Source organism: Lineus longissimus, chromosome 4 (assembly GCF_910592395.1).
Source record: "Lineus longissimus chromosome 4, tnLinLong1.2, whole genome shotgun sequence".
In the NCBI taxonomy this organism is placed as follows: Eukaryota; Metazoa; Nemertea; class Pilidiophora; order Heteronemertea; family Lineidae; genus Lineus; species Lineus longissimus.
In genome coordinates, this window is record NC_088311.1 from 6,149,060 (window position 1) to 6,166,359 (window position 17,300).

Sequence of the window (17,300 nt, forward strand, 5' to 3'; positions counted from 1 at the left end):
TAATTCTGATTTAAACATTTTGCAAACGCAATCATGTCAATTATCATGCGACATTATTCAAAAAAAATTACCAGCAGATGTTTTCAAGTTGTAAAACGCGAACGAAAACGTACAGCGAATTCAATTCTGGAAATACTAGCAATGGGGTCTAGCACTGGCCAGTCATTTTGCCGGGGTATCCATCTGAACTGTGTCTAAAATATCATGCAACAGTTTGAAATAAATACAACATCTAAAATTAAATTTCATAGACAAAATATATTTTACACGGCATCTTTACAATACACATTATATTATAATCCACATATACTTTACACCATACTGCGTCACATCACCAACAAGGATATGATCAAATTTTACACACAATAATTTTTGCAAAACCTTTTAAAAATCAAATCTGAGAATCGTCCTTTTTTCATACCCGGTAATAAGAGATTTACAGCAAACTTAAGAATATGGCAGCACATTCGGTCTGATCGGTCGAATAGTGTAGATGGGTCAATTAAAATGTTTTTCAAGGTTAAGGTAATTTATGAGAACAGTCGTCAAATGAGAGCAGCAACTGGGGTTGCTAAGATTATTAACTTGAAACAAATTGATATTTCCAAAACTAAGGGACAAGACTTTGGAAAAACACATTTGTTCTTTCTTGTGCAAGACAAATAATTTAATGCCCGAACTTCACCAGAAAGGGATCAACGCAATGACACCGGATACGGAGCAAGGTATATCAGGTTAGAAGAGTAAGAACTTATTTTCAGAAAATGACATTCTTCCCTTCAAAATGCAAAACCAAACATAACCGCAAAGTTACAAAATTTCAATTCAGACACAGGCTAATTTTAGAATACACAGTAAGTTGGTCACAAATAGTATGGTCACATCTTTATTATTATTTCTAGCACTAACGTCAACTGACACACTGTTCGTCAAAAGTATTCTTTTTAGTATGATTCGTGATCATACAGTCAAAATTCTCATAGTGAGATTGTTGTAACAACATTTATCATTAAATGATGGCAGTTATCACAAACTCAGTAAATGCCAGGACTAGTGTTGTTAAAACAATCAAACTAGAAGTGTGAAGTGTGGCAAACCCACCTCCAAGGTAATCAAATATAAATTATCAAATGTACAAATCTTACATATTGAACTGCACTATACGAAGACACAGGGTAATTTCATATTAATTCGAGGCAAGACTAAATGGTACATGTAAGTTGCTATAGTGTTGCTGCTAAAGTCGAGAATGCGATGGAACCGGTGAATTTGAAATGACTTTTATCAATATTTCCAAATCTGAAGCCCCAATACAATATTTTGAAGAAACGATTTGCTCTCTTTTGATAAGTAAGCTAATAATCCAAGGGCTACAACACAACATAATGATTTGGAATCGTTAGAACAACAAAAATGACAGCCCAACCTTTAGATTTAAAAGTACATACAGTGATGAAGAGGCGTATTAAACTTTCATAGGGGTATGTTTGTCATTGATTTAATTTTTAAATTCGCAACTCTGGGGAAGCATTTCATGAGCCTGTTTCATAGTACTGGCGTCCGACGTAATAATGCAGGACCTGAATCATGGTCAGAGGAAAATTCCTGAACGCACTGAACAGAGAAAGCAATGAAATTGAGATTGATATAAATGTCATCATGACGTGTGCAATATTGGTTTAAAAGCACATACATGTAGGGCCTAAAGTAAATAACCATTTATCATGTCATTACACACGGGAAGCTTTGCTTAGCTTTTGATTTTCACTTCATTGATGTAGAAAAGTACAAAATGCAAGAGACACGTCCGCAGTTCATCGTGGGTTCGACATCGTTTTTTGGTAGTGTCTCACCTAAGGGGCAAAGTTAGTGAAAGCTCATACCGGTATGATTCGACTATACCGTGAATTGAAAGTCCTGCATTTACCCACCTTCGATTAGGTTATTCCTATCTCTGCAAAGATTAAGATGGCATCGATTTACTGCTCACGAATGTATGTAAACACTGTACACGGAATGCTGTCCTCCATTGAAATGACTTTGTGACTTCATATAACACAGTTCATACACAGAGGGTCGACAATGGCCCGAGTCCGTGTTGCCCTACCGCGGCCATCCAGCAGCAGCCATGCTACAAGATTGCACATATTGCCGATATTTTTCCAAGTCCATTGCTGTAATCGCTGGCATCGTCATAGGGAATGGAGACGTAAAAGCACTGACACTACTGTTCGTGGGCCTCGTTAGATCCAGGCTGAGATAGGGCCTCAAGGAAGGAGGGAGACCCGTCGTCATTGCTGCTGTCACAGGGGGTCGAAATGATGGGATTGTTGATGTTTTTGGTTCACTGGACGTGCCAATGATAGAGTCTATGGAGAAGCCTCCGCGACTAGGAGTATTAGGAGTAGTTGTAGAACTAGATGATGATGATGATGATGATGATGATACTTGGGCTTGAGAAAGTCCGCCAAAACTTAACGGGTTTAAGGAGGTTACCCTACTGAGATCGTTCCCGTGACTGGGATGCAGAATGGGCAAGGGTGGCGGCATGGGTGCCATGTAAGGGTACGGCAGTGAGTGATGATGCGCAAGGTTGCCAAGAAGTCCATGATGACCGTACGGGTCGGCCATAAACGATACCTGCTGATGATGGGCAGCAGCCGCCGCCGCCATTTGTAATTCATGCATACGTTTGAAGCGCTTACGTCTCCGTAAGAAGCTTCCGTTATCGAACATATCCTCACTTGCGGGGTCAAGGGTCCAGTAGTTGCCCTTACCAGGGTTTCCAGGCTCACGGGGAATTTTTACAAAGCAGTCATTGAGCGACAGGTTGTGTCTAATACTGTTCTGCCACGCTGGGAATTTCTCTCGATAGTATGGGAATCTGCTCATGATAAACTCGCAAATTCCGCTAAGCGTCAGTCTCTTGTGCGGTGATTGTAAAATCGACATAGTAATCAAAGCAATGTAAGAATACGGAGGCTTTACGACACTGTTTTTGCCTTTCCCGGTCGAATGTTCATCCTCGTCAAGTTTATCACTGGAGTCCTCGAGATCCCGAGAGAGATCACCACTGCAGTCAGAGTCCGAATCGTCCCGAAGACAAACCTCCAACTTATCTAAGCGTCCCGTGTCCGATCGGATGCTATCCATTCCAGGATGATCATCGTCATCCTCTGTAACGTTCAATATATCGGGACTAGCTCGGTCCACCAGCTCCGTTTTGGGCGAACCAGCCATGAACTTCTTCTGGTCCTCGTAGTAGGATGCCGGTGCGGCTACCGTCTCGACGTAACTGCTCCCGTTTTCCATGTAACGCATTGTACTGATCCAAAAACAAAATCACAAGTAAACGTCCGGATAAATGTTAGCTCAGAGATTGAACCACATCTCACGTTAAGGTATAATGTTTGTCCTCTTTACACTTTAGTAGCAGCGAAAGTGTCTAAAATGTGTGTTTTCGGTGTACAAGTAGTGATGGCCACCCACGTTTGGTCTGTCGTTTGCAGCAACACCTCACCATATGACTTTCAAACCAAAGAACCTGTCAATAAGAACCCAAAGTGGTCACATGACCGGCGCGAGGCTGCCGTTCGCGGCATGTCATTTCCATATGAACACAGCTGTCAGTGAAATCCCGCCTCCCGATCTGAAGAGCTGGCGCGCACTCGTTCTATAAGCTCCGCCTCTAACAGTGTAAAAACATCATATTTTCCGCTTCTTGAACATCTTTGGAAAGAAAGGGAGAAAACTGAACAGCTTATTAAAAGGGGAACGAATAAATCGTCTCTCACGCTGTTGACGGGATTGTTCCCTGGCGTTCGTTAATTCGTTGCGCTCGATTAGGGGGGAGGCGCTCGATCAACTCAAGGCAGTTCGCTCTTAAGTGGCGCAGCGCTTGTTGTATATCACCGACAAATAGGGCTGGCCAACCAATATCATATCCGGTCATCAGAATAATGTGGTCTGATATTTACTAAATATTTCTCGTTGTTATGAATGAATAGAACGCTATAAATTTTTTTTTTCTATGAAAATATTCAGTTTTCATGGCGGTTCATCCAGCATGTCCGCCGGTGGATCTTATATGGTGTCAGGCGACAATCAAGTATTTACTTCACATGTACCAACCAAGGATTGCCAGTGGCTTTTTGTAACACTTCTTGAATATGATATGTCACACGTTGACGAAATAGTTTTCGCCGGCTGTATGGAGATCCACTGGAAGGTCTAGAGTAGCCCGGTGATGGACTGCCGTGTAGTTGGGCGTTATCAGAGGGTGTAAGTCCATGGCGTATATGTACGACGGACGAGAAAATGTCCAATGTCCGTGTGTAGCGAGTTCTACAATCCGGACTGTGCTCGAAATCGACCCCCGGCTCCTAACGGTCCAGTCCTTCTCTGTATATGAGACTTAGAATCCTCTCATCATCAATGCAATACTGTGTGAGAACACAGCATTGCATGAAGGAAAACCGATGATCTTTGGATCCCGGAGTATGCCGGTGTAACATCTGTGGTTGTTTCCCATGTGTCAGTGTTTCCAAACAATAGGCAGCTAGAGAGACCATGACTTTTTAATAGGGGCAAACACAGAAAAACTTGTCAATCTATCTTTTAGCGTTCCCAAACAATGAGGGGAAACACTCAAAAATAGAAACACTCAAAACCATTACACCGGGTTCCCACAGAAATGGGTGACATACAAATGTGCTGGTGAACTATACCCCTGGAAAACCTCACTTTTCCATTTAGATAACATTATTATAAATCATGATTCACACTCTGATTATACAAATGTCGCACCTGATATTATATGCATTTAGCGCATCACCCATACGTGTTCGGCGTAATGATGGGACGGAATAAAGAATTCTCCCAATATGATGTGATAACGTCTTGTGACAGCCAAGTGAGAATGCACCAATAATTATTTCAAATAGATAGGCAGGTGGAATGCAAGGACATCGGTTTCTATCACCAAACTCTGTTATTGGAAGGTTGGGTCTAAATAATGATGAAGTCGGCGAGCCTGTTTGAACCCACAAAAACAATAAATTGGACTAAAGGACGTGTAATGTCAAAGAAGTTAGAAACCTTAGTGCCAAAACCAAAAGATTAACCAAAGTTCTTTTAACTGCTAATTACCTTAACCAACCCTTTCTTAGGGGTCTTAGCCGTATATGCTTTTGTGTTGGTCGCATTTAAGGCCTCTGAGATTATGGGCTGTTTTGATGGGACTTCGGTCTGTTTAGAGTGGATTGGAGTTCGTCTCGGGTCTCCTCAAGACAGCCCCGTGAAACTCCGGAGTTCCTCATTTGTGATCAAGAGAATCACAGAATTCGTGTGGCAATTTTTCTCAAGATGTCTGTAAAACTCCCGAGTTCCTCATTTGTGATCAAGAGAATCACCGACCCTCCTTTATAGTACTAAATAATTTGTGACAGTAGTGATTATACTTAACAATAACGAAACAAAGAGAGTCAGGTCGTATCAAGCATAGATCACCCTCTTAATCAGTCTGTGCTTTTGCAATTGTACAATTAAGACGGAATTGTTAAAATTGTAAATTAAGATATGATGAGTGTTTCTGTCGTAAAAACCGTATTATCAAATACGCTATTACTAGTCCAAAAGTGGGTGGTATAGTGTACTTCCAGATAGTCTGTGAAACTCCAAAGTTCCTTTTCTCTTGTCAATTAGGAACCAAGCGATTAAAGACCTTTATTTTAGATGTAAATATTTATTTTGTTAGTCACCACGTCTGAAAATCCGCCATCACTTAACGACGTCTCTCATACGATGATAATTCACATACATGTAGCTCTCTGTACCACTCACGGTTCTGGTATCAAACATAATACAGGTCCACACGTGTCTGGGTCGGTGCGGCTTCTGTGTCATTGATCAGAAATCGAAGCAATAAATTATCCGTATCTTGTGTGAATACTGGGCGGTAGGCGAACCAAACGCATCCACCTCGAGAAATTCATCGAGACATCATCTGGTCAATGTATTGAAAGCAAATTGTGTTTACGTTTCTTACTCTACTTCCGTTATGATAATATAAATGTACAGGAAAAGGACTTTTTAAAGGTTTTTTTTTCTTCAAAATTGGAAGATAATATTAATATGTTTCTGGATGCTATAACAACCATTTTAGGTAATCTGTATATTTGGTCAAACAAACGTGTCCACTTCATGAGTTGTGATAGCCGCTCCCCGGCACGTCATCACCTGTCTGATCGAGTTCAAGAAAATTCGTTATTTTCAAAATTGCAAAAATAACAACAAGGATTGAAAAAGCATCAAAATAATCATGTTAAGAGTACATTTATGTATGCCCATTGAGGTGTAATCAGACAATATTAATCAGTTGTTGGTGAAGTTTAGTGTTAATACTATTGTGATTACAATAATTATATCAAGAAGTAATTTTGAAATAAATGTTGATAATTAATTTTAATTACACAAAATCACCACAAGAAATAATCCTGACACGAGCTGATCTCTAAATTTTTGATAAGAGTCGCAATAACTAATTTCATAAATTGCTGTTTTTATTAGAATACGCCAAGTTAACACCTCAACTTCCGACAAATTCCGGCATGTCCCGACAGCCTCTGGGCAGTTCCGTCAGTCGCAGAACAAACAGGAGACTCCAGCCGCCGTGAAATGCCCCTTCTCCAGGACAAAGTGATCCTCTAATAAAGCCACAATGCAATCTCACCCGGGGAAAATTGAAAATCATTTGGCTTGATTATAATGTATTAGCTAGACGCTTCTGATGATAATGCTCATCATATTGATATTGATAACATAATAGAAAGATAATTGTATGAAAAGGGCGGAGGGGTCTCCCTCCTGGGCACGGGAAAGGGTCAGCACTTGAGACTGACATCATGAAGTTATCAAAGGGCTCGGTCGCGTATCGCCGGGTGGCTCTCTACCAGCAATAAAAAGGCTGTTGTCCTTGTCCTGCTGGCGATTCAGCTTCATTATCTCTGGCTTGGTTGTCGAGGTGGTTTCTTAACCCCTTGGTCGAAGCTGGAGCTGGGACTGATTTTAGGGTCATGAAAATGAGCTTCCTGGCTATACCCAGCATAAGGTCTGGAATGGTTTAGGAATTGTTTCTACTGTTCATCTATCAACCGGGCTGAGTTTTGGTAAGACACACCAACCTTTTAAACTTATCCATCAGAATAAATTGTTGGTTTAAACTAGTAATTAACTTCTGCCGTCGAAAGCCTTCAAATCAGTGCGAAAACCTCGAATAAAAGACCCCTGGCCAGCGCTCTGTAATCACGCCGACGAGCTCACTCAGAAAGGAGCGAAAAAGGCGGGAAATTAGCCTACTATTATTGAAACATCTTGTCGATAATTCTTTAACAATCACTTAATTAGTACTCTTCAGAACGTCAAAGAAACCGCCTCGTACAAAAAGGTATTTTTTGGCCGGAAAACGTGTAATGCGGTGTTCCGTTTTAGTGTACCGTACATTGTGTAGCGTACACTCGATCATTGAACGGTGCATTCCGAGCGTCCACACCTCACCATTATGCCCTAAACAAGATCACCACGGGATATCTAAAGGGCCAAATAATTTCCCAAATTAGAAGGGTGCAAGGGATTCTGAAGCCGGGGTTTACGAAAACCTGATAGCTTAATGCGGCCAAAACGACAAACTGTTTATGTTTCACCTTTGTCTATAATGACTGTAAAATTGATACATATAAACCAAGATTATCCTTTCGGTGAAAAATCCCCCTGTCCTCTGATTTAGCTATAGAAATGTCTCTTATTACGACAGGCAATAATCACTGCGGGAATGCGAATCCCTACTGCGAGAGGTCTTTTTTTGTAAAGACCCTTAAAGCTTATTTTGGAATGAAGCTTTGTTAAACAAACCGGTTTAAATTAAAATATAAACAAGATTTACGGATCTGTTTTGGTTTTTTCGTACTTGTGTAGCAAGGGTCGTCATCAAGGGCGGGGTCTTTGTCCACACCTGCACCGGACGCGGGTACGGGTAAAGTCCCGGACCTTAGGTGCGTGGGACATTTCCGAAAAATCCAAAAATCAAAGGCAATCAAAATTCTCGAATATCAGGGATGGTGAATTTCATTATTTCACGGTGTACACCACCACAGCTACTGCCCACCTAAAAGACAAAATGCAAGGTTCTTGCGTGATATTTTGCTCAAATGTGAATAACCTTATATTACATCGCGCCGGCCGGAAACTTTGATTACACTATAGCATGGGCAGACACAGAGATTGCACTCTTTCCAAAATAACTAATAGGAGGATAGAATTAAATGTAGGAAAACTATTATTTCATCAGGCGTTCGAATACATTAAATACAATCATTACAAAATACAACCCAAGAAAAGATTTATTTGATCACATTAATCATTACTTTGAAGTTCTTTTTAAGCGCAGAATTATTCTTAGCCAATTAAGGTAAGCTTGGATTTGTCCAAGCCTTAAATCCGGATGCGTCTCCCGTAAAATAACGGAACAGCTGGTTTTCTAGCATTATGCTAGGTATGGCGGGTCGTATTGTATTCAGCTTTAAACCAGTTAATTCCTTCGGCCAGAACACTTATTTTGTTCTAAACGGCGGGATTTACAGAGGCAGGTGGATGCCGAAAAAATATACAATTCCGAGATTTTATCCTAGGACTTTAAACACCAAAAACTCATCTCGTATAAGCAAAGGCCGTCCTTGAAAGGGCTCATTACATAACATCTGAGATACGACCACATACACTTATTGTCTTTACATGTATCAAGATTTAGATTAAAAAAAAGTAAGGTAAGACATGAAAGAGACTCCCAATCACTGCCATCTTCGAGATAGTAATTCCATGCAAGTTGCCATTGATGCTATTCTGGTGGGAACGAAACACCGGAGAAACATCCGGACGGAACCTCGGGTCACTTGAATCGTAGCGAAAACCACCCGAAGAGCACTCGTCACTGGTGGTTTGCATTATATTTATGATGGTGCGCCCTGTCATACCGGACACCCTCCGCCCCCTCTCCAAGTTTAGTTGCGCGATACAGAAGGTTTGCTGACAACAACTTAGACATGTTTACATTATTGGATGAAAACATGTGGCAGTCGTTGAAAAATTGCACACCAAAGTGATCTAAACGGTGCCTTGCGAAGAGTCTTTACCAGAGGAGTTGCTAAAAAAATGCTTATGAGCCAATATTTTGGCTCCCGTGGTCTTGTCCTTTCCAATTGAATTTCGTTCATGTCTAACTTATTTTTATGTTCTTATTGTAGGGATACCCTCATTATAGCTTAGCCGTCCAATGATTGCAGACTTGGACGAGTATTGACGAAACTGTCCGCCGAAGATTCCCGGAGGGCCTCAGCCTCCACCCGACCCAGGTTGGTAGGACTGACAAAAGAAAGTATCTTAGGAATTCCTGGGTTCTCTAAATTGAACGACTTAGGGAACAAACTCGCATAGATGTCCATTAAATCAATTTAGTTTAAGCTTAATTCCATTATTTACCCATTGGAAGAATGACCCGCACAGAAATAAAACACGGGAAAAAGCCAGCTCAGCCCACTACAATAAATGTTGTTGTTTAACATTTCGGTGGAGAGAAAAATAACCAATTTTAGGTCCATAATCTCAGATTCCACCCAAATCATTAAGGTCCTTCATATCATAAGTGGATAAACCGTCACGTGCATTTTACAGGCAATAATCCCTTATTCTACCATTTAGGGCAAACTGTGTCGGACAATTGAAACCAATTTGGATTATGTCGCTGGGAATCAGGCGAATAGAGCCACCGACTGGAATGAGATTCTTGAGGGGATCGGTGGCCTGTGCCGCTTGGCAGATGGGTTGTCCCCGGACAAAGCACAGTGACCAGGGCGTTTGGAATGAGTTCACTTTCTACAGCAGTCGGACTTGGAAAGTGCCCTGGACAATGACAAGAAAGCAAACTTTCACTTTAATTAGGATACTACTCTAACTGAAGAGGTTAAGGTAAATCCATCTGGGGTTAGCGTCAAACGAACAAACCGTGTGATGAATGACATAGCGGTTCTTTAGTTATAACTGACCATTTGATATGACTTGCAATGGCCGGTACAAAAAAAGGAAATCGCCCAAGGAATGCTCATTTCGATACTTTTGTATTCGCAATCAAGATAAAGGCGCTAACGTGTTTACTGAAAATGGGCAGACTGGTCCGATTTTGGTAGTGCGACAGGAAAGGGTGAAATCAATATCGTAGGAAAACTATAAAAATATCTACATGTAATTAAATTAACCTTAATTCTTTATTAAATACATTACACGTTTTATAGTGTAGAAACACAAGTGGTCTTAACATGATACGTGTAAAAATTGATGGGCGCAGCAACCACGCCCCCACTCATGCATGCTTGACGGCAACCTTTTGATTACCATAGAGCAATGTCGCGTGATGCCACTGGCATTGTACGTTTTTGAATGATAAATATTTCGTGAAAGAACAGTGAGAGCGATTTACGAACTGATGCCTCTCATAAACTTCACTTCATCCAAGTTGCACAGGTCACAGTCAATTACCAAGTGAATTTCACACTGAAAATCTTCTTGTCGGTTCAAATGTCCGTCAAACATTTCTTGAATTCTTCATCGAGTCTGTTTCTATCCAAATATCGACCTGAAAGTACAAATGCAACTTTTCTTTAATGCAATAAAGTCGACACTGATTCTGAGCTCATATTTTCTGTGATTTACTTCTGACATTTTACGTTGTCATCATGAAGATTTCCAACAAGACAATACAGCCATAACTATATACAGAATATAAAGACAATTGCAATGCTTATATCTTTCATGTCTGTATCTGTATTGTATTTCGCTTAGTTTGCCAAATTACATTCGATCCATTCACAAGTAAGTAGCTCTGTCAATGAAACTATACCGAGAGAGCCGAGTACCTAGAGTAGCCTTAAATACGATGGGACATTCAAATAAACTCTTGAAAGCACTCAGACCGTTCCATGTCTTCCTAGTCCCGTTTTTTTACTGTTGATGTTTCAACAATATCAAATGCATACCCTGTAATAACAGTATGCAAACGCATCGATTTTCATGGATATCATACACATATCGCAAGAGAGTAGTCGAAAGGTCAAGGTCACTCAAATCTAGTTGTTATGACGTGAAATTTACAAATAAGGCCAGCGACTTGCTCGAAATATTGATGGTAACTTCCAATGGGAGTCAAAATTTTGCATTTTTTTAAAAGAACATGTTTTCGGAGATTCAACAGCGAGGTAAAAGTTAAATGTAACCGTAGAAAGTGTCTGCACGGTGACGGTTCTACAAGACCATGATCGTCAATATATCAGAGATTTACAGAATCATTTGTCTTAGGACATTTCAAACTTCACATCCGTACGAATAGGGCATGGATGCCTGCTTTGCTGTCGTGCCACGAAAGCTTCCGATAATTGCCGTGACGTTTCTAGTGAGTGAGAATGACGCATCAATGCAAATATTTACCGACAGAGTGTTTCTGCACACTTGAATGCAGAAGTATTGACTATACATGAACATGTCTGGCATATTATTGGGCAGTCAACTACATTTGACTCTAAATATGCAAACTCATTGTAAACTAATTTCGAGATATCAGTAACCTGGACGCCTGTTGGTGACGCATGAAAAGGAAACTCTGCAAGTGGTGACCCTGAACCTCGTCCAAAGTTGGACAACTGCATGTGGAAGGCGTTAATGTTCCGTGTTTTTCAGTGAATGTAACTTCATGCGATAAAACTAGCCAGAGTTATTTTGCTGAACATGGACAAATATAGGGCTGTAAGGCAAAACGACCATATGACCAGCGGCTGTTGATTCATTTCTGCATATGGTTAGGTCGTTTAACCTTGCAGCCAAGCCATTCTATAGACATTGAAGTGCAAATCACTTCGAAAGATAAAAACATCTCATAACAATGTCTTAAAAATGTATTTGTTTACGATTTGTGAACTTAATGAGGTTTAATGTGCTGATTATTCATTTATAACACACCATATCAATAAAGTTATTACTTGAACAAAAGATAACGAGTCCCATGATGATATCCTCGCAATGACCTCGATTTATTTCGGAAGCTGTAAAAACAAGTCAACAGGCAATAAAAAGGAAAAGCTAACTTCGATATGATAATGAAATTTTAATGACTATTCGATAGAGTAATTAATTTAAAGGTATAAATCTATATCGCAAATATATTTGGATATGTAAAATATTTCATTTGTAAGAGAAAGTAAAATTATGTAGAGCTTGCGCTCTTCAACGAAAAAACAAAGTTCCAAAAAATCGTTAAATTCAGTTGTCACTGACAATTTAGAATTGGAAATGACAGACAGTACTCCCCGGGAAGTAATATTTGACGGCTTTGACCAAAATGATAAGAGATGTAGGCCTGCTGCTAATATAGAACTCAATATTTCAAATCACATATCATTTTGAGAAAATCTGGAGTTACTAGAATGGTTAGTCGCAGTTAGGTTCAATATGTTTTCATAATCATTATTCACGTTTACTCTACTCACAAAGGCGCCAGGAAGTCGTAAATATTATTGAACTGCAGTCATATGATTATTACGGGAGTAAGTACATGCATTGTCATCCGAGAGGCCTATATTTTTTCAAGTGTTTATTTCCCGAAGCAGGTAATGACAACATGATTATTACACTGCCCCCGCAAATATAATTTATACAACAAATCTCATTCCATCTACATGTGACATGATTTTAGTTGAAGCAATTACTTTTACTCAAGCTTGGAACGAAGCACTAAAGAAAAGAATCATTCAAAATTCATAGCAACATACATGTCGGCCTTTTTTGTGGCACAATCGCAAAAGGCAAATATCAACTCTTTGCCACTCGGAGTTGCCCGCTGAAAATCATGAACTAACTGAATCAAATGATATTTCACACCCAGCGCTGTCACAACGGCTTATACCTTGGCAAACTTGACTGATTTCTGGGTATCATAAAATGGCTGATGGTCCCGGAAGGCGATGATAGTAGCCAACATACATTTTGGGTTTCCTCTTTGTATATAAATATTGAATGGGAAGGTGTGCTTATTTTTCAGCTGATCCCCAACAAAATGCTGCAAATAAATACTTAGGTCAGTTATGGGATCAGAAGATGCTAGAAATTAGCTATACACAAACATACTCGTAACAGAAACAAAATATGAAAACTTCCTAGTATCACTCTCAAAACAAGGCTTTATGAGAGCTGGAGGTTCGGAACTGAAGAGGTGTATATGTTAGGGTAAAGTCATGTTGCCAAGGATAATGTAAGATGAAATTCCGAGGGAATCCTAAAATTAGGTTAATTATCCCTAGCAGTATGCTGGGCAAAAATATTTAGAACATTTAATAGATAGGGGAGTTTGAGGTGTTTTCGGACATAAATATTGCATATAACATAATGTAAAATGCAATAAACCAAATGTAACCAAATCATTTGCTGAAGCACAAATGTTTCAGATCTGGTAATGGGTAGACCAGCATCCAACTTGGCCCGAAGTTGTTACGCGAGGGGTCTGGGATTGGAAATAATTACCACACAGTGCGATTTTCAAATGTGATAACCTGTGATATGATTGGAAGTCCCCCTTAGAAATAAATGTTTTTGAGCTTTTAAACTTAAAATTTTTTTCCGGCCAGCAAAAATGTGCACCCCGTGAGAGGTTTTTCGGCGAAATAAAAAAACTTAATGGTTTTTGACTGAAAAACCACCAAGTGCTTTTCATTGATACATGTGTACAAATCTTATGTGACCTATATCTAATATAAGTTGGCCACACGAAGGGCCCAAAATCTCACCTGTGGCACATTTAAGTACGACTACGTCCAATAAGAAAGATGTGTTGTAGCACCGAAATATAGTTTAAGAATGGAAATCGACGACAAATCCCTGAAACCCATACTGTTATCACTTTCGTTTGGAATGGGAAATAAGGGAATGAATGAATTAGTATTTGCAGAATCGTGCCTTCTCGGGGTGACAAGCAACATCAGGAATTTGATCATGGGCTTGCTTGTGTGGCGTTGTACTAAACTGGCTGCATTGAAACGAAAACGTGAAGTATTTCCAAACACACTTCTAGGTGACATCAACAAGTATATTTAATAAATCCTGTGGATTTTATTGTTACATCCAAGTGACAATGCATTGAGAAACAATATGTTTTACTGGCGGGACTTGACAACATACATGTAGTATGCCGGCGACTGGAAAAACACCCAGGGTGGGCCGGGTGAAGGACCCCAAGGTCTCCATTGCCTCAGACATGTCAGATGGTTAGCGCGCTCGAGAGGTCCTCGCCGCGCGACCTGACACAGCGTTGACGTGACATGATATTTGCAAACACCACTTATACTCAAATCTTTCTTTATCTCATTGAACAGTAAGGCGTGGATTGCAAGCAGAGCCGTTATATAGCACTACAAATTCTCGGAAAGCGGAGACGCCGTTTTCGCCGACCATCGACCCTTGGATCATGTATATAAACAAAAACCACAGCGACGCGGACAAAAGGAAACATCTTGAGAAAAACTAGTAGTATGTTTCCCGATCTCTCCAAGATCAACTTAATGGCACTTCTCATCAATCAAGCAGAAAAAAATCTCCGCGAGAGAACAACCCCACTGTGACTTTTCTCGTCTAAAAAAGACCTCTTCAGGTATACCAAGCGCAAACAAAAACCTGAAGCTTTTAGTGCAATCATTATGGCCCGCTACTTGAGATTTTCGAACATTTTCGAAATGTCCCCGATCTAAATTCGGACTCCAGGCCTTTTGCTCATCTTGAGGGCGGACCCTAGGAAAAAGGTCCAAATTAAGACTGGTCATGTGAAAAAAAGCTCTCTGGTGGGGCCCTGAGGTACAGTTGAGGTCAGAAGTTTACATACACCTGGGTCGAAAACATTCAACTCAAATTTTCAGAAGGTTTCATGGTACTTACAAAAACGATTTTGATGTGATAATATACCTCAGAGGTCTACTTTATTTTCTTACTGCATTCGTTTATTTCAGTTTCTTTATTTCAGAATTATTTGACATAGTTTGATATCTCTATTAAAGCCAGTGGGTCAAAAGTTTACATACACCAAGTGAAACTCTAAAAACACAACCTTGAATCATCAAGAAATTGACATCTATGGCCTCACAGATGATTTCACAGGCCATTGGCCACTACAGAAATTATGTAATAACCCAAGCATTCTTTAGGGGCTATATAAAAAGGCGTTTCTATAGTGTATAGCCCATTCCAGTGTTCACAAGCATTGAGACAAGATGGGTAAATCCAAAGAGCACAGCCAAGACCGTAGAAGACGTGTGGATGATCTTCACAAGGCAGGGTCCTCACAAGGCCACATTGCTAGGCAGTTGAATCTACCCAGGTCTTCCGTTCAGACCATCGTCAAGAAGTACAGGGACCTCGGGACCACATTAACCAAGCCAAGGAGTGGAAGAAAACGGAAACTGACCCTCAAAGATTGACAGACCGTGGTGCGCAAGGTGAAGATCAACCCCAGGTCAACAAAAAAGCAGATTTGCAAACATCTGCACGATGCAGGAGTGAGTGTCTCAGGATCCATAGTGAAGCGCATTCTTCATCGAGCTGGACTGAAGGGATATCGCCCCAGGAAGAAGCCACTGCTTAAAGATCGGCACCGAAAAGCAAGACAGGAGTTTGCAAAGAAACATCAATACAAACCGACAGCATTTTTGAGGAATGTTATGTGGTCTGATGAGACGAAAATGGAGCTGTTTGGTCATAATGACCAGCGGTACATATGGCGTGATTAGGGTGAAGCCTTCAACCCTAAAAACACCGTCCCAACCGTAAAGCATGGTGGTGGCAGCATTATGCTTTGGGGTTGCTTTGCTGCATCAGGAATGGGAAGACTCCAGAAAATAGATGGTATCATGAAAAACGAACACTACATCCAGATTCTTGATGACAATGTCAAGGCCTCTGCCCAAATGTTGAAGCTTGGTCGGGGTTAGAGTTTTCAGCAAGACAATGATACCAAGCATACGGCGAAAGTAGTCACCAAATGGTTTAAGGACAACAAGGTGAAGGTTTTAGAGTGGCCTTCACAAAGACCAGATTTAAATCCAATCGAAAATCCTCAGACTGAACTTAAGAAGCGGGTCAGAGCAAGGAAGCCAACAAATTTGACTGAATTACTTAACTTCTGCCAGGAGGAATGGCCCAAAATTCCCCAAGAGTATTGTATGAAACTTGTAAGTGGCTATCCCAAACGTCTGAGTCAGGTGATTGCTGTAAAAGGTAATGCTACCAAGTATTGAAGTATTACTGTATGTAAACTTTTGACCCACTGGTTTTAATAGAGATATCAAACTATGTCAAATAATTCTGAAATAAAGAAACTGAAATAAACGAATGCAGTAAGAAAATAAAGTAGACCTCTGAGGTATATTATCACATCAAAATCGTTTTTGTAAGTACAATGAAACCTTTTGAAAATTTGAGTTGAATGTTTTCGACCCAGGTGTATGTAAACTTCTGACCTCAACTGTATATCTGGCAGTGTTCGGAGCCTGCTTCATCTATAGTAAGCATCATCGGAGGGGTATATAGCGAAGGCATGCAATTGTTTCTTGGTTATCGCCGGTTGAAGCAAGGTCATAACGGAAGAGGAAAGATAAATAGGCACAGAGTCATCCCCTCCCCCACGGCAGTTATGTTTCAGTTAAACGGTATGAATATTCGGATAATGGCGCATGCAGCGCCGCCACTACATGTATGTACGTATGCCCCGGTAAAGGTTTACAATCGATTTTGAGTATTCGATGGAGACTTTCGAATGAAATTTGCATAATATTGAAATATGTGCCTACTTCAGGACTGTTTGTTTACAGCGAATCATATCGTAGCAAAATTTGATTAGGGGATATTTTCCCAGCATAAATTACATAGTATATGCACGGATCTGTACTTTATTCTGAGCGATTTATAGCACGCTCAGTGAAAAAATCCGAAATTGCATTACGTTGATGGCCTTGCCTTTTAAAAGTTCTACTTTAAGTTACATTTCCCTATACTAAGTTGCGGATGTTATTTCAGGATCTTTCCCAGAATCCAAACACACCAAACATTACATATACGAGAAGAGGAAAAACTGGTATGATTAAGGTGATGACCAATAGTCTCACTTATTAACAGCACTGTGTTCAGAGTAATTGTGGCTCTTCATATCGAAGAGTTTTAACTAG

General features: G+C 40.2%; 2 protein-coding genes across 4 annotated transcripts in view; both read right to left on the bottom strand.

Annotated features, from left to right (window-relative positions):
* Positions 1–243: 243 nt before the first annotated feature.
* On the bottom strand, positions 244–3,507 carry LOC135486197 (forkhead box protein D3-B-like). Its single transcript, XM_064768842.1, has one exon. The coding sequence runs from the start codon at positions 3,319–3,321 to the stop codon at positions 2,104–2,106; it is 1,218 nt and encodes a 405-aa protein (XP_064624912.1). The 5' UTR covers positions 3,322–3,507; the 3' UTR covers positions 244–2,103.
* A 6,735-nt stretch (positions 3,508–10,242) lies between these two features.
* LOC135485861 (zinc-regulated GTPase metalloprotein activator 1-like) overlaps positions 10,243–17,300 on the bottom strand; it is a 109,997-nt gene continuing 102,939 nt past the window's right edge. For 2 of the 3 annotated variants that reach the window (XM_064768195.1, XM_064768194.1), the window contains exon 13: positions 10,243–10,681. In XM_064768195.1, coding sequence (XP_064624265.1) covers positions 10,620–10,681 — 62 coding nt within the window. In that variant the 3' untranslated portion in view covers positions 10,243–10,619. The remainder of the gene's footprint in view (positions 10,682–17,300) is intronic. The other variant, XM_064768193.1, reaches the window with a different exon arrangement.